The following is a 23939-nucleotide window of genomic DNA, read 5'->3' on the forward strand; positions in this document are numbered from 1 at the left end:
CCCACATGTGATAAAGAGCATCTCCCCATGTATTTGTTCACATCATTAATGCATGTGAATCAATATAAACTAACCAACATACAATGAAACTCTCAATATGGGACAAAGTCTCATTCACAATGGAACCTCTTTCCTCTTCCACCTATTCTCCATTCACATCACTTATATCCAACAGTTTTCACATAAAGCGGAGTTGCAAAAACATTTATGTACACAATTTTCAGATTTTTATTAATCACGTAGCATCAGATACAAACATAAAATAATTACTGAATTAGCATGATAAGCATACAGCAATCAAATTAGTATACAGCAGTCAAATTGTATTTCAAGAATAAAAACCTCAGGATGATAATCATACATACCGGTGCCGTGATTAGAGGCACAATTATTACTGAATCATCCGTGATTCGATCCGTTCTTTCTTGGTCGCCAGCACGAAGCACTGTGATTATAGAAAAAATGGAACTTGTTCAAAACTACAGAGATATCAATCGTGGTGGTATAATAACTATGATAGAAGTGAAACTATATGCAGCTTACCAAACTACTGTTTTGAGATGCTAATCACCATTTGAGATGACAATAAAGACATCGTCAAGCGACCAAGTCCTGACCTCTGACTTGTTTTCAGGATTGATTATGGCATGGTCTGTGCTGGCAAGACGATAACCAATCACAATCTCCTTCCGTTGGCGAGCCCTAACCATTATATCATAAAAGGAAAGCTCCTCTTGTTCGTACAGATAATATTCAGCAGGCCTGATGCACATTTCATTACCCTGCAAAATATGAAAGTAGAGCTTGAATTGTATGGATATGTTATGACTTTGGCATTTAAGATTCAAAATGCATCCTTTAAGCTCAAACACAATTTCACTTGTAATGTGTAAGGATTTATTCATGAATACAAATTGAACTTGTACATAATGTTTTAACAGGCCATGATCTATGTATTACTCAAGTTGAGATTGTTGACCTGACTTGGCTATAAAGTTCAAAATCTCAAACCATGCCAAAATTTTAATAGTTGACTGGAACAATATTGTTTTGGTATCATGGCGGTGTTCTGACTTACAATGTCGGTGGCAAATTGGAGGGTAAATGAAGAACGAAAAAGAAAAAAAAAAGAACACAATCATACAAGTTCAGACTGTCTCCTCTACAGTGATACAAATTTGACTATGGATTATATGGACACAAGTTTAAAAAAATAACTAATATTATTCAGTTCATCTCGATGTTTGATGTACATTGTAGCATGCCAAGGGGTATTGAATGCCTACATGACACAATACTAACCGATACACAATTGACACAATAACACAGGATATATTACGTGTGCAGAGTAATATCGAGTTTCAATAATTATAAGATTTCAAACCATGGGCTCATATAAAGCCTTGAATCAAATGACAAGGCTCGAGGTTATAGTTAGCAGCTCAACTCGATCTCGATACTTCAAGTAGGCTTACAAGGGAATAAGTCGAATGGAGGAGGGATCTTTAAGCAGATCTAGTTGAATGAGAGTTTAGCTGACTCATGAATCAATTGAATGCAAGGGTTCAAGGGTTCAGGGAATAAGATATTTCAACAACTACATTTGCCCAAGTAGTCGACTAGCGGCTTTTCTAATTGATTGGATGCGAACAAAATAGAGCCATTGAAATCCTTAGTTATATAAGCCTTGAAGGTTTCTTTAGCGTCAAGGGTGCCCAAATATTGCTGTGGTCAATTATCTAAAGGACTTGCAATCCAAAGCTACAGATTTATCTAATAGCTCCTGCTAAATCTTCTCTACCTAAACTAAGGTTCGAAATCTATAGCAATGTCGAATTTTGTTGTCTTTGACGGGAACAATGCCATTTTGGTACCATGTCAAGGTTCCAATATATGGTGTCGATGACGAATTAGAAGTGGGAGGAAGGAAATGGGAAAAAAGGAGAAATAACTACATGCTTAAATTCAAACCTTGTTTATCTGGAATAGAATAGTTGACATTGTGTTGTACGAACACAAGCTACAAAAATAATAACCATTTGTCAATTTATTTTGACGCGTGTTGTAACATACCAAAGGGTGTTGAGTATCAACATAACACGGTACTCATTGACATAATTGACTGTAACGCCCGAAATTCTCAAAACTATTTTAGAAATATTCTATGATTTTTCTGGAATTTTAGGATATTTTTACAGAATTTTCAGAATAGCGGAAGTAGCAAAAACAAATAAAAAACGAAAACGGCCTAAGCGGGAATTGAACCCGAGACCTATTGGGTCCTACGACTTATAGATAGCTTTAATAACCAATTGAACCCAGCAGGGCCGTGCTGAAAGGAAAGGGGAACAATTAAATTTATATTTGAGTTGGGCCGAATTACCCACTTAATATAAATATGGGAAAATAAATAAGTGAGGGTTATTTCTTTTCTCTCCACTGAGACCTCACCTTACACGCCGCCCCTCTCCTTCTCCTTCTTCCTCTCGGCGCCAACCCTAGGGTTCTCTCCCTAGGACCCTAAGAGCACCTTCCGGCAGCGATTTCAGCACAAGAACGTTCCCCTCCGCGAGAAGAACGCGTTGGAGCGAGGAGATTGTCGAAAGGATCGTCTCCACCGGAATTCTAGCGAATAGAGTTGTAAGAAAATTAGCGTACGAGGTAAGAAACCCCTCACCTGCAGTATAAGTAGCTTCCGTGTGAATTCCATGTTTTAGTTTTGTAGTATGTAGACTTTCGGCACAAGGATGCGAATTAGTGCATACTAAGTGTTCGATTAAATTATTTAGCACAGAAAAATACAACTTAGGCATTTTAATAGCTCAGTAAATGCAATAGAAGCATTTAAATAGTTTAGTTAGCCTTGCCACAACATATATGGGACTACGGTCCAATGGGTGGGCACCCACAGTCACCTCTAGGTTCAGATAACCTAGTAGAAGCAAGGTAAATTAATTAGCTATGATTCAGTATTTTATTTTCAGTGGCACCGTATGGATTAGATATCCATTGGCTTCATAGTCGGTCCCTAGGTTTCGATAACCTAGTAAACCTTACTAAATTCGGATTTGCAACCCCGGGTTTAGTTGAGGATGCACGCATAGCATGTGCCCATTAGCAGTATGATTATGTATTTTAATCTATTATATTATAGTTTTTCAAAACTCACAAAGATCAGTTATGTTAGTTGAGTTTGAATTCAGTTCCAGACTAGTTTAATTCATGTTCAGCTCAGTTTTCCTTGTTGTTACACATGATAGTTATGGTTAGCTTTGTATGCCATGCTTTGGTGTTCATGTTCAGCTTTTATTACACATGTTTAGATGATAGTATGCCATGACTAGCTTTGATTTCTTTGTATGATAACATGCCATGTTTCAGTCTAATCAGTGTACTTTCAAACAGCATGTTTTAAAAGCATATTGCATCGAATGCATGTTTTAGTGAGGTAGATGGCTTCTTACTAAGCGAAAGCTTATAGATACTTTCTTTTCCTTATACTGCAGATAAAGGTAAAGGAAAGATGGACTAGCGGAGGCTGGAGGGCAATGCTACGAAGATGTGTGTGGGCGGGAACTTGGAATAGAGATCTTAGGGAATTTTAGCAAGCTTGTTTAAGCATTAGAACTTTTCAGTATTTGATTATTTTGAACTTTAGTTGTTAATCACTATGAATTAGTAAATCATGCACCCTATCATGTTTAGAACACTATTTTGTGATGTTAGAATGTTTTGCATTTAGTTTAGAATTGTTATATGTAATTTTGGCACGAACAAGTGCTGAAATCAGGGGTTCTGATTCGAAATCAGAAACCAGATCGATCTACAGATCGATCAGAAGTGGGTAGTGCCACTGGATCGGTCAGCTGACTGATCCAGTCGCGAACAGAGAGTTAGCGTGAGAGTACAGAAGCTCACTGATCGGTCAGTCGACCGATCAGTGAGCCACTGGATCGGTCAGCCGACCGATCAGTGTACTCCTGGATCGATCGGTAGACCGATCCAGCCGCATACAGAAGCATGAGTCGGTTACATAAGTTCACTGATCGGTCAGCCGACCAATCAGTGAGCCACTGGATCGGTCAGCCGACCGATCAGTGTACTCCTGGATCGGTCGGTAGACCGATCCAGCCGCATACAAAAGCAATATAGCTTCTGGATCGGTCAGCCGACCGATCCAGAGTTTTTCTCCGTGCTAGTATCAAGCTGGATCGATCCGACAGCCCAATCGATTCATGGATCGATTGAAATGCCTGATTACAGCTAGCAGGACATCCGAGAGGCATAGATTATCTTCCCTAGCATGTGTACAACTCCTAGGTACACCTAGAATATTAAGTTCAGATTTTACAGTAATCAGTTTAGTAAAATTTTAATCAATCCAGATTTCCGCAATAGTAATTTAGCACAGCATAATGTAGCGATCGGCCTCACAGCCTAGTCAGTAGAAGGCGGGTCGTTACATTGACACATAAACACAAGAGCGATTACTGAGTTTCGATAATATATACATTTTGACCATACCACCTAACACAGAATAAGATTCCAAACTATGCCCTAAACTTGGCATTTCATTTCTATTTGAGAGGAGTTTGACTTTGTAATAATCCCAAAGATTTGAGATTGTAAGAAGTTTAATCGGTGGCCTCTTGTAATAATGGATTGATTGTCGAGTCATAGATCATGGAGTCATAAAACCAATTGGGTTAACATTGTATTTTTACTCTTATTATTTTCACTATGAACAATAATTGGCATGCTCAACCAATTCACACATGAGCATCTCACGTGAAGTAACAAGTTTGATTGTCTTTATATTTGCTTGAAAAAATTATTTTTAGGGCAACATCCATTCCCCTTCCCCTCTAGCTAGTGAGTGAATCCATTACACAATCCTATATGAACAAACTACTAGCAACTGCTAGGTGCTCGCGAGCAGTTTGACACTTGTGCAGTTCTACTAGTTTCTAGCCACATCTTTTTGGAAGGTTAGTATATCATGGATTATCCAGAATTGCAGATTAAATCCCTTTACTGCAGTAAATCTTCTAAAATCTACAGTATTTGGAGAGTAAACAACTCATACTAGCCACATGCTTAGGCATAAAGCCATACTTCCTTGCAGGTCGAACAAAAGACTAGGTATTACTTCCTAGTAAACCTACAATTGTCAATGAAAAAATTATGAAGTTATTATTTAATGTGCAGTTATTCTGAATTGCTAAAAATGATAACGACCACTAGATTAGGACATGGAGCTACCTCCTCAGCAAAGAGTTCCTCAAGAACCCGGTTGATTTGTTTGTCTTCAGCTACCATAGCTAGCGCCATACTCACCAGCTCATTTGACAGTACATAATCGCTAATTCTTGACACTGACACAAGATTTCTAGTCCTTGAATCCAATATCTCACTAATGATTATTGATTTGTCAGAAGCTTGCTGCATCTCACGTATCCAGGAGCTGTGGGAGAAGCCAGCATAACGCAAAGAAGACTTTGCCTCTTTGGATGGAAGACGTTTGGACTGCAAAATACAGAAGGTGAATGAGCTGGTAGAACAGTGATAAACATACAAAAGTAGAAGATATTAGGGAGTTCAACAATCTAAGCAATCAAATCATATCAGTTTCCTCAAGAAACTGACTAGGAGAAGAAAGGTAAAAGAAGTGAAGGTATGAATAAGAATTATACTCCTTTTTTTTTAAAAGGAAAAGAACAAAGATTTTTACCATGTCATTTCCCCATATTTTTCAATTTAAATTGGTGAGTTAAGAATCAACAGATAATATCAATCTACAAAATGTATCCAAATCATTGTTCTTAAAAATTTAGTCTAATGACTTGTACCTGAATATCCCGAATAAGGAGAAGGGTGGCCAGAGACCGTGAATCAGAATGCACAACAGAGTCCTCCAAAGACTCATCTGCAAGAATCAAGATCTGTTCATTCAAAATATTAAGTCATTTAATCAAAGACTTATGTAGAGTTAAAAAATAATTTTAACAAGCAAAATGAGATGTGCTAAAGAGGGATATGATTTTTACATTTTTATTCTGACAAATAAGGCATTTCCTGAAATTTGAGAGAACATGTTGCTAGAAAATTTTGCATACTTACAGAATCAAATGTTTCAAGAGGCAAGCTTTCCAAATGCCTACGAATAACAGCATTTCCCTCTTTATGAACAAGTCTTATATTTGTTAATCCTGAAAGATCAATTCCACCATCTGTAAGCTTTTTCTCCCTCTCCTTCTCAGGAACCTCATTGAACATCCAGAGTTCAGAGCCAGGGGACAGAAAAGCCTCTAGCACCTGATAAAAGAACTAACTTGCATCAAGATTCTGATTATACCACACAGTTCTGATTATACCACACAGCAGTGCCCACAAATCTCTGACTGCACATAACCAAAAACCAAGGGGAGTACTGGAGATACATGTGCAAGGAGTTTAAGACACATAACATATCAAGAGAAATCAAAGATAAAGCAATGGATCACAACAAATCAGCTACGAAGTAGGATCATTTCATATTAATCTACTGTTCAACTGCGCATACCATTATCATATCATCAATATCACGACGCCAACCACAGAATAATATCTTTTCTGGATATTTTGGAGGGTTGGGAACGTTGGGCAGAAAGCCCCTCTGCACCTGAGGCAATGAAGATTTACAGGTCAAGCCTGGAAATTCTTTGAAAAATAAACATACGCGATAAATATTGTACATTGTGAGACCAATCACACCATAGATAACTCACAGGAATTATACACAAATAAATCATCAGCTTTCCAGGTTTTCCTTCTTTTCAAATTTAGGATGAAAAGAGAAGTTTAGAAAAATAGTATTTAATTTGGAATGAAAACTTAAGTTTTTCTAACTGGAAATATATAGATGTTAAGTTCAAATTAATCTATATGAAAGTGAAACTGCAGCAATGATATGAAGTGAAGAAATTATCAAAAATGTATTAGAGTTTTTTCAAAATAAAAAAGATTTCCAAAGAGTTTTTCAAAACATGGAGAACCAGAAACAACAAAGCAGCCTTGGTGTGCTTATTTTGTGTGGGGCATGACATTAACATACTTAAATTGCATACATCTTACTAGCCACTATAATTATGTTGCTTGCTACTAAATTACAGCATGGTTTTTTCTGGTTCATACAGGTCAAGTGAGGATTATCTTAGACTTATCCTATATCAACGTTCAAGAATATAATTCACAACTTTAGTATCTACAATGGAAAGGAAGAACTACATGCCATTGCATGAGTCTAATGATGCATGTGATGCAAATAATATACACGTCTGAGTGCAAATCCTCAATGGGTAATATTTAAAACAGCAAAAGAAAACACTAAGAAATTAATCCAAAAGATCACCTCTGGTAGAGGACCTGGTGAATAAGTATCATCATCCTCTGCAAGAACAAGGATTTCATCGCCTTCTTTAAGAACATAACTGTCATCAGGGTTTATCAGAATTTTCCCACCATTTGCAGCAACCTTAACTCCACAGGGTACTGCATCAGGGAATGAAATTAGGGCATCCTCAAAACGCATGCCATCTAACTGGGGCCACCTCTTTATATAAAACTCAGCATTTTCAAAACCTAGTATATCTTCCCATATCTGCAAAGTGGATAAAATCAAAAGTTTGAAGTTAGACATGAAAAAGGTTTCAATAACCAATGATGGGTTCAATGGCCGCTCTAGCCGGCTAGCCCTGAACTCAAAGGGAAAAGTTCAGTTTAGCCTGTTTGCGTTATCACAATTAAAAAACAACCAACCATTAAAAAAAAAAGAATGGAGACTAAAGAAGAGATATAACTAAAATTCACCACAGACAATTACCAATGTAATTGAAGTTCTTCAGTTTATGTAAACAGTTCTAATCTCTTTAGTGTTTACCGTCCTTGTATAAAAACATCATAACAATAAAGAAGATTATGACCTTCGAACCAAAAGAAGATAAATGGTATATAAAACAAACTATAAATATCATCAGATGAGTATGAGATGCAAACAAAATGTATTAACATGTATATATATGTTGTTATTATATGGTTTAAAATGTAAATGTGAGCCCAATACCCAGGCTGCATCGATAAGAATAAAGAAAATGAAACAAACTTTAAACTTTATACCTGAGCTAGGCCGGGTTGAAGTGCACATTGTATCATCAAGCGCCCTATTACATCATGTGCAACAACTGTTTCAATCAGCTCCCCACCAACAAGTTTTACCAAAGGTTCATTATCAAGGTCACTCAGTTCTACAACAACATGACCCTTTAGGCCTTCTTTCACTCCATTAAGACTAAGCACCACTCGTAAAGCACGAGCATCACTCTAACAAAAAGAATGCAACTGATTGTTTTGATTTATTACAGAAATAGTACAGCATAGTAAGAACTTCAAGGTATGAAAGAAATAACTAACTTGATCTGCATTTGCATCAGATGCCAAAACAATGATAGCTCTTGCCTTAGAAACTGATACCTGACATACATTTAAGAGAAGCGCTTTCAAAACAAATGCATAGTATTCTCTTATATTACACATCTCAAATAACACAGTTTATTACATGCAACCTTTTTCAAGTCTGCCAGTATGAGAGGACTCCCACTCCTACAAATAACCGAGGTACCCATGAAGTCAAATTCGAACTTTGCAATGTCAATTTCCATTTCCTCCTTGTCCCTTTCAGCTAAAACCACAACAACACCTCCACCAATGCTCTTGTTTGCAATTGCTAGCTGCTTGAGAAGGGATCCCTGCCATCGAATGATTAGAGAGAAAACAATATTTATCCTGGAATGCAATATGGTCTGTTACCTTAAGCAGAGTGCAGAGAGAAAGGATCTAGACACTATGAATAAGATCAAGAAGGGTTTAAAAGGTCTTACTAGTGACAATTAGCATATTCAGGTCGCAAAATTCAAGGATGTCAAGGTGTATGTTGTCTCCATCCATGTACTAATAAATCCTCAAAAAATATAATATTATAACACTGGGACATTTAACTTATAGCATTCAGATGGGATCAAACTTGATAAAACAGAAGGCTTACCATTCTTCATATCCTCTTATTGCTCAAGAAAATATCCAGAAGTTAAGGAGCAAAGAGGGAATCATGTAGTTCAGTTAAATGAAGCAACTTCAGAAATAGTTCAAGTTGAAACAGAATTTACACCTAAAAAAATTGGCTCAACTAAGGTTAAAAAATCTCGAGTTGTTTTAGTCTTTATTGGAACAACACTGTTTCCGTATCGTACTAACATTCCAATATGGGATTAGTAGTAAATTGGAGGTGGAAGAAAGAAAGAGAAGAAGAATAATTATTTTATATTTGAATGCTATGATTTTGACATTATTCGTTACGGAGACAAACTACAAAAATAACAATATTATTCCAATTTTAGCATGTCAGGGATATTGAGTGTTAATATGAAATGATACTTATCGACATGATTAGCACGACGACACACGAGACAATGTCTCGGTGCCGAGTAGTATCTAGTTTCTGTAATTTGATGCGTTTTGAGCATTTCACCCAACATGGTATGAGACTTCAAAGCACGGGCTTAAGATCTATTGTTTTTAAAGGCAAATCCTCATGGGCCAAAATATTGTATTATAATATTATTGTATTAAAATACAGTTACAACTCATGTAATCATACCCTTAAAAATTAGTAATTCTATCTAAAACTTAGGCATAAGAATAGGTATGCTTAGACTAGATTTTATCTAATAATTTTTTTATCTGACACTACAAAGAACGAATAATGACTTCCTCAACTTTTTCATGATGTGTTTGCTCCAGAAAATCATTAAAATTTAATAATTTTGCAGTGGTACTTCATATTACATACTTCGTAAGTCTTTGAAAAAACAGCAACTATCCTTTATAAGTGTTTCAGTCATACACTAACACTTTTTGGGGAAAAAATAGCTTACCAATTTGTCACTCCATCCAAGAATTAGTATGTGATCACTCTCAATCACCTCACTCTTGCCCTTGCGCCAAGAATCCACCTTCTCTGAAATGGCATCAGATACAAGACCAAGCATCATTGCAAATATCAACATTCCTCCTGAACTGATTGACACTGAAACAATTCGTGGCCCTGAGCCAACCTGGTCAGCATGGTTCCCAGAGTCTGCCACAAAGGTCCATGAATACCAAAGAGCTTCAGGAAGGCTTGCATCACTGACCGCATACAGTGCCAAACCACCAATTCCAATAAGAAATATTGTAGCAAAAAGAAGTGCAAGAAGTTTAGCATAAGGATGCACAGAAAAGAAGACATCCACTCTGTAAGCAATCCTCTTCTTGAGAGGGACCTCCTCCTCATTGCAAGTCAAGGGTTTGGAAAGTGACTTTATGTGAGGGAGGTGATCAAGGCATTTTAGTAACAGGAATGGTGTTACGAGTGACAACACCACAGTATATAGTGCAACAGTCCTACTATCGATGCTATTTGTGTCTAACTGCAAAACTGCAACTTTCTCATGAGTAATGCCATCATCATAGTTGCAAAGTTTCTTAATATTACTGATCTGTTTCTGCAAATGGATTCAATAATTGCAAAAGAAATACGGTTTAAGTATCTGTCTTTAGTATTAAAAGAGTTGAAGAAACATGATTATAGAGGAAAAATATACCTCGAGCTCTAAAACCCTTCGTTGCTGAGAAATCGCTAAAATGGCGCATATCACAGTTAGCTGCCCAGAATTTTAGGAACACGGTGAAATCAAAAGAGCAAAGAACAAATGAACGTCAAACTAAAGGATCGGGATTAAACTAGATACTCACGATTAAAAGAATAAAAGAATTGTCAAACCGGAAGTTCCTTTTAGGAGAACGGGAGGAAGAAGAAGATGAAGAGAATAGGTTCTTGCTTCTTTCGTCAATCCGCTTCACCAACTCCTTATTCACCTCCTCAGACACCACCACTTTACTCCGATCCACCAGTCTCTTCGGCGGCAGCGGCAGCTCCATCTTACTCGTCCCGGAGGACGCGGGCGCTGGGCGCGCCACGGTGGCCGCCCGACTGTTGCCGCGGGGCCGGGCCGCATAGGGCCCGAGGAACGAAGGATAAAACCAGTCACGGTCAAGGACGCCGCCATTCGCCGGGGAGTCGGAGGCGTTATCGACGACGACAGTGAGCTTCCGAGGGAGCGGGAGGGTGGCGGTGGCAGCGCGGCGGACTAAGGGGGGACAGGAGCCATGGGAAGAGGCGGCTGACGACGAGGCGTTGATGGTACGGGACTTCTTGAGCTGCGGCCGAGTCCCACCGTTGGCGAGGTAGGACGTCGAAGTAGAGGAAGGGTTAGAGTTGGAGGCGTAGCTCGGATCGCCGTCACTCGTCGGCATCGCCTCTCCGATTGCTCCAACTGCGACTGTGCTTATCGAACTAGTTATGTCTGATTAGGTATCCGTTTGGATGTTGATCTGGATGCAGAGATTGGGGAGTAAAAAGGTCGTGGAATATTTTCGTTTATTGATAGTTTAATTATTAGGATGGGCGCAGCCAGCCAACTGATTACGTCCAGCGTGGAGTGGACGGTTGGAGACGAGGTGGGTGACGTTATTCATCACGGAGAAGCCCGCGTGCTGGAGTTGATCAGTTGTATTTTGTCGAACACGAAATAGGAGAACCAATGGCATATAAATACGCTACGTGGGTCATCTTATGGTTCACGGGAAATGGTTGGAACGTCTATTGTGTGGTAAAAATCGATCTATAACTTTTAAGCCCTCAGGTTGCCTAGGTTGCCTAGATGCAGTGGTAGCAGGAATAAAGTCGTCTCTTTTGATCCCACCCGTTCTTTTCATTTTAAAATACTCCTTTTATTAAAACTAATGAGAGGGCGTTAAACAATTAATTTCTCCATTGAGTGCGTAAGGTCTCTGACCGTAAAAATGAAAAGGTGCCTCAGGATATGCTGGTGCGTAGGGGTGAGCAGTCAATTCGTCAAACCGATCAACCCGCTTATACCGACCTGAACCGAACTGAAAAAACAAAATCCGCCGAATATAGGGCCGGATGTAGGATCATGATATTACATTATCTGATCTAGTAGGGCCGGATAATTTTTTATCCCAATAACCGAACCAACCCGATCCGCGATCACCCCTACATGTAGCAACTACTGTCGATAAGTTGTTACACGTTATAGTAGCTACTGCGGATAAGCTGCTACACGTTGTAATAGCTACTGCCGATAAGTTGTTACACGTTGTAGCAGCTATTAACGATTAGCTACTACAACGTGTAATGAGTAATGTCTATTATCATTTTAAAATATTTTATTTTTTATTATTTTATATTTATATTTTATATTTCATTGGATATAGGGTCGGATATCCAAATAACTGACAACCCGTCGGATATTTAATACATAATAACCGCCGGATATAGGGTCATGATATTACATTATCCGATCTAGTAGGGCCGGATAGTTTTTTATCCCAATAACCGAACCAACCCGATCCGCGATCACCCCTACTGGTGCGGTGGCAAATAGCAATCTGTTTTTCTTAAATAATTAAGATTTAAAATTCATGCAGTGTCTACGTATAATTAGGAGTGTAATCGAGTCGAGTCGAGTCGAATCGTATTCTTGAATATTTGAGTTTGGTTCATTTATAATCGAGTCGAGTTCGAGCTTTATTTAACGAATATATTCATGGCTCACGAACTTATTCGAGCTTTTATCGAACTTAATTAACGAACTTAATAAATATAAATTATAAATTTAAATATTCATTAAAAATTAAATTATATATTTTAAAAAAATTATAATATTCTTATTAAAATTTATAATTTTATTCTAATAAATAAATTTAATATATTTATCTAATTTTTAATAAATAGAGTATAAAATCTATAAATTCAATATCAAAATTATTTATTTTTTTATTTAAAAATTGATTTATGAGCTTAACGAACATGCTCACGAGTTAATGAGCCGAATATTATGAAGCTTGAGCTTGATTTATTTATCTTAACGAGTCTCATTAAACGAGCTCAAATAAACTTTTATAGAATCGAATTTCAAATAACACACCTTGACTCATTTACACCCTTACATATAGTATTTAAATAATTAATGATATTGGAGTATATCTTTGCTTTCTAAATTTAGTTGACGAATGAAATATAGAGTTAGATTGTGTATCTTAAAATTAGTCAGATAGTAACATATGAATATTTAGTAAAAAAGTAAATGAAAAATGAACAGACGTCACAAATCAGATAATTATCAAAAACGGACACTTTGTTTAAAAAAAATAAAAAAGACTTTCTATGAAATATTTATCTCTAGAATATCCTAATTTCAGTGTTATCATAATAGTTTCTATTGCTAGCTATTAGCACGTATAGAATTTACTCGATAATTATTATAATATATAACATTTAGTATAATATTATTGTAGTAATTATTTAAGTAATTTCTACCCGTTATAATAATTATATATTTAGTAATTACTACAATTATTTTTAAGCATTTTAAACAAATTTAAAATAATTTTAATAAAATTTAAATAATTTTGACTAAGTTAGTTGATCCGACGGTGAGATTGGGGGATCCACTTCCTAAAGGGTCTCGGCTTGAAGACAGATGAAGGGCTGACTAAGCGGTTAATGGCCGCGCCGAGTGATTGAGTAGGTCCGAGCGGAACCAAAGATAACCTAGCCATGGGCTTGGGTTTCCGACGCCAAGGCGGGAGAACCGAATGACCGAGCGGGGCGTCTGCCCGGCTGGGACCGAAGGGCCGAGCGGGTGGTCCGTTCGGCCAGGATAAGGGCGAGGGTACGAGGGTTAGCCGAGTGGCCTATTCGTTCGGCTCAGGATATGGGATGTCAGCAAAGGCATGTCTGATGATTACGCCGTACACAAAAGTGCACGATGGAGGATCTCGCCGTCACATCATGGAGAGGTTGATACAGTAGCGGTATGGCCTTATGGACGTCTTTCTGACAGACCCATACCTGGGCATGGTCGAAAGCAGGTGATTGCTTTGATTGGCGCGCCCAGGCTCCTGCGAGAGGTCTATATAAGGTCTTCATTTCTTCACCGGAGGTACGTAAGTCTTCATCCTGAGGCCACCTTTTTGTTATTCCTCGCCTAACTTGAGCGTCGGAGGGCCGTCGCCGGGGCACCCCTCCCGGCTCGGTTTTACTGTAGGTTCGCCGGAGCACTCTAGGATCCAGCAGGGAGCGCCACGTGCCCAGTGTCCGTTGACTCCTGGTTCGGACAGGATCAAATTGGCGCCGTCTGTGGGAACGCACCTGTATCCGAACGGAAACGATGGACGAGGCTGGACGACAACACACGGTGGCGCTTTCAACAGAAGAACTCGACGCTCTGGTCGAGATGAGGGCCGCCAAACTTGTGGAGCAAAAACAGAAAGCAGCGGCCGAGCGACCGGAGCAACAAGCAACATCTGCGTCGGGTGGCCGAGCGGAAGCGTCGCATTCCATCGGCCCTTATTTCGTACCCCTGAAGCCGTACCGACTCGAAGAGATAGAGGATCTTCTTCCGACGAAATGCCTAGGCGAGACGACAGAAAGGGGAAAGCTCCCCGAGCGGACTCATCTCCCGAGCGGATCAATCGCCAATTTTCGGAGGCTATTCTACGAGACCCTCTGCCCAAGCACTACATGCCTCCGACGATCGGCGAGTACAATGGAACAACAGACCCAGATGATCATCTGGGTAAGTTCGATAACACAGCTACGCTCCATCAATATACAGATAGAGTAAAGTGCCGCGTCTTTCTTACCACTCTCTCGGGATCGGCTCAACGATGGTTTCGGAGGCTGCCGGATGGATCCATCACTAGCTTCAAGGACTTCCGAACGGCCTTCCTCCACCACTTCGCCAGCAGTCGGCGTTATCAGAAGACAAGCGTCAGCTTGTTCGCCATCAAGCAAGAGCCGAGAGAATCGCTTCGAGCTTACATCCAGCGATTCAACCAAGTGGCGATGGATATTCCAACGGCCACATCAGAGACGATGATGAATGCCTTCACGCAAGGCCTTGTGGATGGGGACTTCTTCCGGTCGCTCATCCGAAAGCCACCCCGAGATTATGATCACATGCTACATCGGGCTAACGAATACATAAACGTGGAAGAAGCGCAAGCCGCCCGGAAAAAGGAAACTCCAACCGAGCGGGCACCTATGCATGCCGAACGGAAACAACACGCCGCTCAACAGCCGCCTAGAGGACCAAAGACCGAAGCAGTCCGCTCCCCTCGTGGGAGGTCCCAAGTTCAAGAAGTAGCTGTCGCTCGGCCCAAGCCAAAGAAGAGATTGACCCCTATGTTCTGCTCCTTCCACCGGACGGATACGCACAACACGAAGGATTGTCGAAGTCTTCCCTTCGTGGCTAATCCCGTTCCTAGGAATGCCGAACAACGGTCTCCTCCCAGCGACAGGAGACAAAGGACCCATGAAGTCGACCGGACCCGCCCCGAGAGGCGACATCAACATACGCCCGATCGACATCGTTCTCCAAGGCAGGAGAATCGCCGAGCGTCCAGAGAACGGTCCCGACCGTCCGCTCGGGAAGAGGAAAACAGAGGTAATACTTCCCTAGGCGAGATCAATGTTATTGCTGGTGGGCCAACCGGAGGAGACTCCAACCGAGCCAAAAAGGCGGGCGTCCGGCAACTCCAAATCCACGCAGTCGGTTGCAGCCAAGAGCGAGCATGTGGACCAGAGATCACTTTCGGGCCCGGGGACTTAGAAGGAGTTGAAGTGCCCCACGACGACGCTCTGCTCATTAAAGCGGTAATAGCAAATTACACTATTCATCGCATATTCGTTGACACAGGGAGCTCGGTCAACATCATGTTCAAGAAGGCGTTCGATCAGCTGCAAATTGATCGAGCCGAGTTGCTGCCCATGACGACCCCGCTCTACGGGTTTACGGGCAACGAAGTTCAGCCGGTCGGACAGATCCGGCTGGCTACCTCGCTGGGAGAGGAGCCGCTCAGGAGGACAAGGACAACAAACTTCGTGGTGGTCGACTCTCCCTCGTCCTACAACGTCATTTTGGGACGACCGGCGCTCAGCGAATTCCGAGCGATCGTCTCAACCTTCCATCAGAAGATCAAGTTCCCCGTGGAGGACAAAGTGGGAGAAGTACGAGGAGACCAGCTAGCAGCTCGGCGATGTTACATCGAAATGGTCAGAGCAGAAGCTAATTCCGCTCGGAAGGCGCCCCGAATCGAGGTACACGCCATAACTGAGAAACCTCCTGCTTTAATTTATGAGGAAAAGGAGGAGGTTCAGATCCATCCGACCCGATCGGAGGCCACGACTTTTATTGCCTCTGATCTGGAGGAGAAGCAAAAGGAGGAACTGATCCAATGCCTCCAACGAAATCATGATGTCTTCGTCTGGTCGACACATGAGTTGCCTGGAATTTCGCCGAACCTAGCGCAGCATGAGTTGCATGTCCGACCAGATGCTCGGCCAGTGAAGCAGAGAAAAAGGGATTTCAGTGCCGAGCAGAATGCCATCATCCGGGCGGAAGTAGAGAAACTTCTGGAGGCCGGCCACATACGCGAGGTGCAATTCCCAAGCTGGCTGGCCAACGTAGTATTGGTCTCCAAGCCGGGCGGCAAGTGGAGAGTCTGCATCGACTTTCGGGACTTAAACAAAGCATGCCCCAAAGATTTTTATCCCCTGCCCCGAATAGATCAGCTGGTGGACTCTACGGCCGGCTGCGAATTAATTTGCATGCTTGACGCCTACCAAGGATATCATCAAGTGCCGCTCGCCCGGGAAGATCAAGAAAAAGTAAGCTTCGTAACGGCCGACGACACATATTGCTATAATGTGATGCCGTTCGGATTGAAGAATGCCGAGGCCACCTATCAACGCTTGATGAACAAAGTGTTCAGGGAGCAGATCGGGCGTAATCTGGAAGTCTATGTGGACGACATTCTTATCAAATCCGTCCGAGCGGCCGATCTCTTCAAGGACATGGAAGAAACCTTCCGAACGCTTCGCAAATATGAAGTCAAGCTAAATCCCCAGAAGTGCCTGTTCGGAGCAAAAGGAGGGAGTTTCTTGGGGTACATAGTGATCGAGCGGGGAATCGAAGCAAATCCCAGCAAGGTGAAAGCTCTACAAGACATGCCGCCTCCAAGAAATACAAGGGAAGTACAGCGGCTGACCGGTCGGATAACTGCATTGTCCAGATTCATCTCCAAAACTGCCGACCGGAGCCTCCCTTTCTTCAAAATTTTGCGCAAAGCCACTAAATTTCACTGGGACGAGGAATGCGACCGAGCATTCGAAGAATTGAAGACATATCTTAATTCCCTACCCGTACTAGCCAAGCCGATCGGGGGTGAGTCACTTTATGTTTATCTGTCTTCAACCGAGCATGCTGTAGGCTCGGCACTTGTGAGGGCAAGCGGCGAAGAGCAGCCGGTGTATTTTCTAAGCCACATTTTAAAAGATGCTGAATCTCGTTACACCGGGCTCGAGAAGTTGGCCTTTGCTTTGGTTCTAGCCGCTCGGCGCCTTCGACCATATTTCTTGGCTCACACCATCATTGTCCGGACGAACAGTCCACTAGGAAGAGTACTGTTGAATCCAGAAGCGTCCGGACGGCTCATTAAATGGACAACAGAACTAAGTGAATTCGACATCCAATACCAGCCCCGCTCGGCGATCAAAGCGCAATCCTTGGCTGATTTTGTGACCGAAGTGTAAAGGCCATAGCCGGAAGCTATGTGGAGAATATATGTGGATGTGTCCTCCACTCGGCTCAGAAGTGGGATTGGAATATTGCTGCTCTCACCTCAAGAAGAAAAGATGCACCTATCCGTCCGGCTGGATTACAAAGCTACCAACAATGAAGCAGAGTAGAAGGCCCTCATAGCCGGATTGCAGGCAGCCCGGCATGTGGGTGCCAGTCGGGTGACTCTCTATTCGGATTCACAGTTGGCCGCTCAACAACTTTCTGGCACCTTTGAAATCAACAGTGTTCGGTTTAAACTCTACGTTGAGGCCTTTGAAAAGCTCAAAGCTACTTTCCGAGAGGTTCTTATTCAGAAGATCCCCCGAACGGAGAACCAGGCAGCAGACGAGTTAGCCAAACTCGCGAGTTCAATAACGCCAGTTGCCATTCAGCAACCAATTGAAAAAGTACTGCTGGTGGCGCACGTCGATCGGATGCAAGGCCTCACGTTTCCAAGCGACTGGAGGACACCTATTATAGAATTTCTCCGTTCGGGCACCACACCCTCCGATGAATATGCAGCCCGGCTCCTCAGAAGAAGAGCCGGTCGGTTTACACTCATCGGAGATCAGCTTTACAAGAAAGCTTTTAAGCTCGGAGGACTCAGCTTACATCCTCCAGGAAGTACATCAAGGATCATGCGGGGGTCATCCGGGCGGGCGCTCGTTGGCCAAGAAGATCCTCTTGGCCGGATACTTTTGGCCAACTTTACAAACAGATGCCGCTCGGACAGTATCTACCTGCCTTTCATGCCAGAAGTATCACAACTTCTCCCACCGACCGGCCGAAGAAATGAAGGCGTCAAGCGTTTCATGCCCGTTCGACCAATGGGGAATGGATATTGTCGGTCCATTTCCGATGGCGGCCGGGCAGAGGAAATTCTTACTAGTGGCGGTAGACTATTTCTCCAAGTGGGTGGAGGCCGAGCCGCTAGCAAAGATCACTGAACAAATGGTTAAAAAATTCATCTGGCAACACATCATTTGTCGGTTCGGCATCCCTCGCCGACTAGTGTCCGACAACGGGCGGCAGTTCACAGGGAAGATGTTAGAGGATTGGTGCAAAAGCTACGGCATTGAGCAACATTTCACGTCCGTGGCCTATCCTCAGAGCAACGGTCAAGCTGAAGTGGCCAACCGGGAAATTCTCCGTATTCTGCGCGCTCGGCTCGACCATTTGGGAGGAAGTTGGCCGGATGAAGTGCCGAGCGTCTTGTGGGCCATCCGAACGACGCCAAAAGAAGGGATAGGAGTCACACCGTTCCATTTGGTATATGGCAGCGAGGCCGTCATTCCGGTTGAAGTCGGCGTTGAGTCCGCCCGGATCCAGAGCTACGATGATGACAACGCCGAACGGAGAAACATGGAGCTGGATTTGGTAGAAGAGGAGAGGGCAAAGGCGTCCGTTCGGCTGATGGCATACCGTCAGCGGATGAAGCAAAACTACAACCGGCGCGTCATTCCCAGGTCATTCCAGGTTGGTGATCTTGCCTGGAAGAAAGTCAAGCCGGTCGGCGACGTCGGCAAGCTTGAAGCTCCGTGGGCAGGTTCCTTCAAAATCATCGAGAAGCTCCGCTCGGGTGCGTATTATTTGGAAGATGAGGAAGGTCGGCAGCTAGATAGGCCGTGGAGCGCGAACCACCTCCAGCCTTACCGGGCAGGGTGAAAGGTGTGCCTATGTAAATCATCCTGTGTACTTTTTTCGACTGAATACTTGAAATGCAGAAATGAAAAATCAAGAAAAAAAATATAAGGCATCGTCAACAAGGATGGAAGACCCCATGCCATTCGGCCGGGCGTACAATACCCAAGCATCAACACAGATTCCGAAGGCCCACGAGCCGGTCGGCCTTGAAGTCTATATCCGAGCTGGGAGCTCGAAGACGAAGGCCCCGAGCTGCTCAGCCGGAGGTATATTGTACGAGCCAAAAGCTCAATTCCGAAGACCCTGTGCCGGTCGGCCAGGTAAACGTTGTCCAAATTAGGCTTAAAAAGCCCGTCTAGCCCAGACGTTAAACCGGAGAGCCGCGCCGACCGGCTATAACTATCCGCACCGTCGAGCTCCGACGTTAAAGATCGAGAGATGAGCCGGCGTCTATAAACGTCCGAGCGGAAGGTCGACGAGCCCCGTCGTTAAAGATCGAGAGCCGCGCCGACCGGCTATAAATATCCGCGCCGTCGAGCTCCGACGTTAAAGATCGAGAGACGAGCCGGCGTCTATAAACGTCCGAGCGGAAGGTCGACGAGCCCCGTCGTTAAAGATCGAGAGCCGCGCCGACCGGCTATAAATATCCGCGCCGTCGAGCTCCGACGTTAAAGATCGAGAGACGAGCCGGCGTCTATAAACGTCCGAGCGGAAGGTCGACGAGCCCCGTCGTTAAAGATCGAGAGCCGCGCCGACCGTCTATAAATATCCGCGCCGTCGAGCTCCGACGTTAAAGATCGAGAGACGAGCCGGCGCCTATAAACGTCCGAGCGGAAGGTCGACGAGCCCCGTCGTTAAAGATCGAGAGCCGCGCCGACCGGCTATAAATATCCGCGCCATCGAGCTCCGACGTTAAAGATCGAGAGACGAGCCGGCGTCTATAAACGTCCGAGCGGAAAGCCGACGAGCCCCGTCGTTAAAGATCGAGAGCCGCGCCGACCGGCTATAAATATCCGCGCCGTCGAGCTCCGACGTTAAAGATCGAGAGACGAGCCGACGTTTATAAAAGTCGACGAGCCCCGTCGTTAAAGATCGAGAGTCGCGCCGACCGGCTATAAATATCCGCCCGTCGAGCTCCGACATTAAAGATCGAGAGACGAGCCGGCGTCTATAAACGTCCGAGCGGAAGGCCGACGAGCCCCGTCGTTAAAGATCGAGAGCCGCGCCGACCGGCTATAAATATCCGCGCCGTCGAGCTCCGACGTTAAAGATCGAGAGCCGCGCCAACCGACTATAAATATCCGCGCCGTCGAGCTCCGACGTTAGAGATCGAGAGCCGCGCCGACCAGCTATAAATATCCGCGCCGTCGAGCTCCGACGTTAAAGATCGAGAGACGAGCCGGCGTCTATAAACGTCCGAGCGGAAGGCCGACGAGCTCCGTCAAAGATCGAGGGCCGAACCCGCGACTGTGAACTTCTTGGACGGAACTAAGGACGCCAAATAATGAGCGTTCGCAAGTACTAAATTGATTAAGGCCGATCGACCGTCAGTTTGTCAATACTTCGTATTCGCTGAACGCAAACAGTATAGCCAAGCGTTAAACGATTTTGAGGAAAACGAGCCAATCGATTAACCGGACAGGTCGCCTAGTGAGAAACACGTGGAGCCTAATTGATTCTACGAATGAGCATCAAACAGAATAAAAAGGGGCAATGAAGGGCAAACAAAAATACAAGTAAAAGAACACAATTATGCCGAACGGCACGTACAAAAGTTTTACATTCGCAAAGCGGATGAAATACAGAAAGTACTTAGAAGAGCTCGCCTCACTCTGGGTCCTCAAAATTAAAAAAAGCGTCCGGGATATCATCTATCATGGCCGCCAGGTCGGAGGCGGGAATATGCATTCCCGTAGGAAGGTGGCCACCCTTCTTCAAGTACGCCATGGTGACCTTGACCGCCTCGGCGAAAGTTGAGGAGACGTTGTCGCCGAATTTTGCGCCGAACCGTTCTGAGCGGAGGTATTCTTGGCGCGCTGCTGCTAAGCGACTCGGCTCTCCCTCCTTATATTTTTTGAGCACCGCCCGGGAGGCGGTTAAGGAATCTTGGACTGCCTTCAAGTCCATCTCAGCCTTTATGCGTTCAGCCGAACGGACCTCCCGCTCGGCGTTCAGCTGGGCCTCCAGATCCTGGGATCGCTGATCTAGCGCACGGACATCTACTTTCATTTTGTCCAGATCAGCTATCACTCGCTTCTTCCGGGCAGTAGCGCGTTTGGCATCCGCCTCGCGCTTCTTGACTTGGCCCTCTAGCCGAGCCACCTCTGTAGACAGGTCGGCGGACTTCTTCTGTTCGGCCTCGAGGGCTTGTTTCTCCCGCTCGGCCGTGGGACCTCCCGACACTTGGAGTTTTTCCAGGAGATCCTCCAACTCGGCTAGCCGATGGCTAGTGGCGATTTGCTCAGCCCAACGCTATAAGGGAAATAATAAAATCAGGAACCAAACGGTAGCATGGCACGGGAAGAAAAATGAACGTACCTGAGTGGCCTGCTGCATGTTGTTATCGCCCAGCTGCTTGGGCGTCATGAGGGCCACCTGAATCTGGGCGTCCTCGAAGAGCTTGGCAAGCGGACCCGTCAGGGTTATTTCGTGAACGGGGCTCGATGGCCGATCGACAGACAGTAGATATTCCTCCGATGGGAATCGGAGGGTGGTCTTGATGGTCGGGTGGCCGGCTGGCGCTTCTTCAGTCGCGGTCGCCTGACGCGAGGACTCCCCTATGGTGGAAGTTTCGCCCAACCGACGTAAGCGGCAACGAGTCCGTGGAGGAGAGCCAGAGGGCTGTGCGGCGGGTGAGGCCACTGGGGTCCCGATCCGCGACGACGTGTGATCTGGCGAAGCGACCCCGATCGGCGCCTGTGGCTCGTCCTCCTGGGTCGGCGGAAGGCTGGAGTCTCTTCGACGTTTTCGCCGAACTTCCAGTGGTGGATCCCCGACCTAAGGGACTCCCAGCTCGGCGGGGGCAAGCGGATGGGGCAGCTTCTGTTTCAGGGGCGGACTGCGCCCCCCCCTCTCCTACATCTGCCGGGCGGCTGGGGATGAGACCCCGCTCGGTGAGCTCTTTTTTGGTAGCCGCCTCAATTTCCACGGCCTTCAATTTCAGATGAGCGGTAGCCTTGGAGCGCCACATGACTTCAGCTGCAGTTGAAGAAATTAAAATCAGTTAGACAAAAAAAGGCTAAGGGAGTAAAGAGTCCTTACCCATGCGGTAGGGGAGATTGGCCCGAACGGGAGATAACCCAAAAATATACAACACCCCCTTGAGAAGCAACTGGTCGATCTTGTACCGCTGACCAGACAACCAGTTAGCCGCATGAAGGTAGGCCGGATTGCTTCTGAATTTGCCGAGCTCCGGCTGGGTCGGCACGGCGGTCTGCCATTTGGTTCGGAAGGCTGGCCGCTCGGGAAGTCGGATATAGAAGAAAAACTCCTTCCAGTGCTTGTTGGAGGTCGGCATATTATCAAAAAATTTAAAGCCTATTCTACTTTGGAAAATATAAGTGCCCAACTTAGATTGTTTGGGGTAGAAGAAAAAGTGGAATATTTTGGGGTCAAGAGGGATACTGTGCAGCTTAAAGAGGATGACCACCCCACTCAGCAGCCTAAAGGAATTCGGCACAAGCTGGCCGAGCGGGATGTGGAAATAATTACAAACCTCCAAAATAAATGGATGGGTAGGAAATCTAAGGCAGCCCTGGAATTGGTCTAAAAAGAAACAAACGGTGCCGATCGGCGGGTCATGGGGTCGGTCGGTCGGGTCGGCTATAATTATTTCATGGTCATCAGGGATCCCATACGTCCGAACAAGACGCCGAGCCCCCTCTTCATCAAATCGACTCTCCATGGTCTGATACCAACGGCCATGAACGTCAACAGCGGGTTCGGAGGAGCTTGCCATCTCGGAGAAGCAAAAAGATAGCAAGAAACCGAAGGAATGGGAACGAAAGAGGCAAAACAAGTTGGGAAGACCTTGTAAACGAAGGGAGAAGACTCACTGAGAAGGAAACGTGCGGAAAAGATCACCGGTGGGATGGTAGCCGCCAAAAAACAGGAACTGGATCGTCGGAGGTCGCGGCGACAGAAGAGGCAGAGGGACAACGCGCAAGCAAGCATGCGGCGAAGGAAGGAGACGAAGGCTTTATACGGCTGAGGTCGGTCGGCCTCCGCCGTCGGATGCAGGTCACGAAAGACTAGGTCATCATCTAACCGTCCATTTCAAAGTAATCGGCGTCCCATCGTACGGATCATCACCGCCACGCAAGGAGAGCCACGTGGCGCTCTGTCACCAGTCGCAATTAAGGCGCCCATACCGCGCATGCTTCGGCTTAATGAAGAGGATTTGCGTGATTTTCGAGAAGATTTAGACAAGCAAATGTCCCCGTTGAGCGACAAGACAACCAAAACGAAGAGCCGAGCGGCTGAATTTGGCATGAGGGCCGAACGGCTCAAGGG

General features: G+C 44.4%; 1 protein-coding gene across 3 annotated transcripts; it reads right to left on the reverse strand.

The window, feature by feature from the left end:
* Window positions 1-250: 250 nt before the first annotated feature.
* Window positions 251-11499, reverse strand: LOC122005728 (probable ion channel POLLUX). 3 transcript variants are annotated; one of them, XM_042560874.1, is made up of 13 exons: window positions 10828-11499; window positions 10677-10736; window positions 9969-10577; window positions 8601-8765; window positions 8449-8508; window positions 8155-8358; window positions 7391-7639; window positions 6563-6661; window positions 6121-6315; window positions 5850-5942; window positions 5263-5526; window positions 544-782; window positions 251-445 (listed from the first exon to the last, which is right to left on the reverse strand). In XM_042560874.1, the coding sequence occupies exons 1-12, from the start codon at window positions 11386-11388 to the stop codon at window positions 564-566; spliced, it is 2778 nt and encodes a 925-aa protein (XP_042416808.1). In that variant the 5' UTR covers window positions 11389-11499; the 3' UTR covers window positions 251-445; window positions 544-563. The 3 variants fall into 3 exon arrangements, with proteins under 3 accessions (XP_042416808.1, XP_042416807.1, XP_042416809.1); XM_042560873.1 differs by having other exon boundaries at window positions 8601-8783; window positions 10828-11498; XM_042560875.1 differs by lacking the exons at window positions 251-445; window positions 544-782 and having other exon boundaries at window positions 5274-5526; window positions 5850-5926; window positions 8601-8783.
* Window positions 11500-23939: the final 12440 nt, after the last annotated feature.

This window comes from Zingiber officinale, chromosome 7B (genome assembly GCF_018446385.1).
Source record: "Zingiber officinale cultivar Zhangliang chromosome 7B, Zo_v1.1, whole genome shotgun sequence".
Lineage (NCBI taxonomy): Eukaryota > Viridiplantae > Streptophyta > Magnoliopsida > Zingiberales > Zingiberaceae > Zingiber > Zingiber officinale.

Excerpts from the sequence above, each read along its gene's own strand:
- LOC122005728 (XM_042560873.1), bottom strand. The coding sequence starts at position 11,388 with ATGCCGACGAGTGACGGCGATCCGAGCTACGCCTCCAACTCTAACCCT. Across the intron at positions 7,640-8,154 it reads TTCAACCCGGCCTAGCTCAG|ATATGGGAAGATATACTAGG; the intron begins GTATAAAGTTTA and ends TCCACTTTGCAG. Across the intron at positions 5,943-6,120 it reads CTCTTGAAACATTTGATTCT|ATCTTGATTCTTGCAGATGA; the intron begins GTAAGTATGCAA and ends TTGAATGAACAG.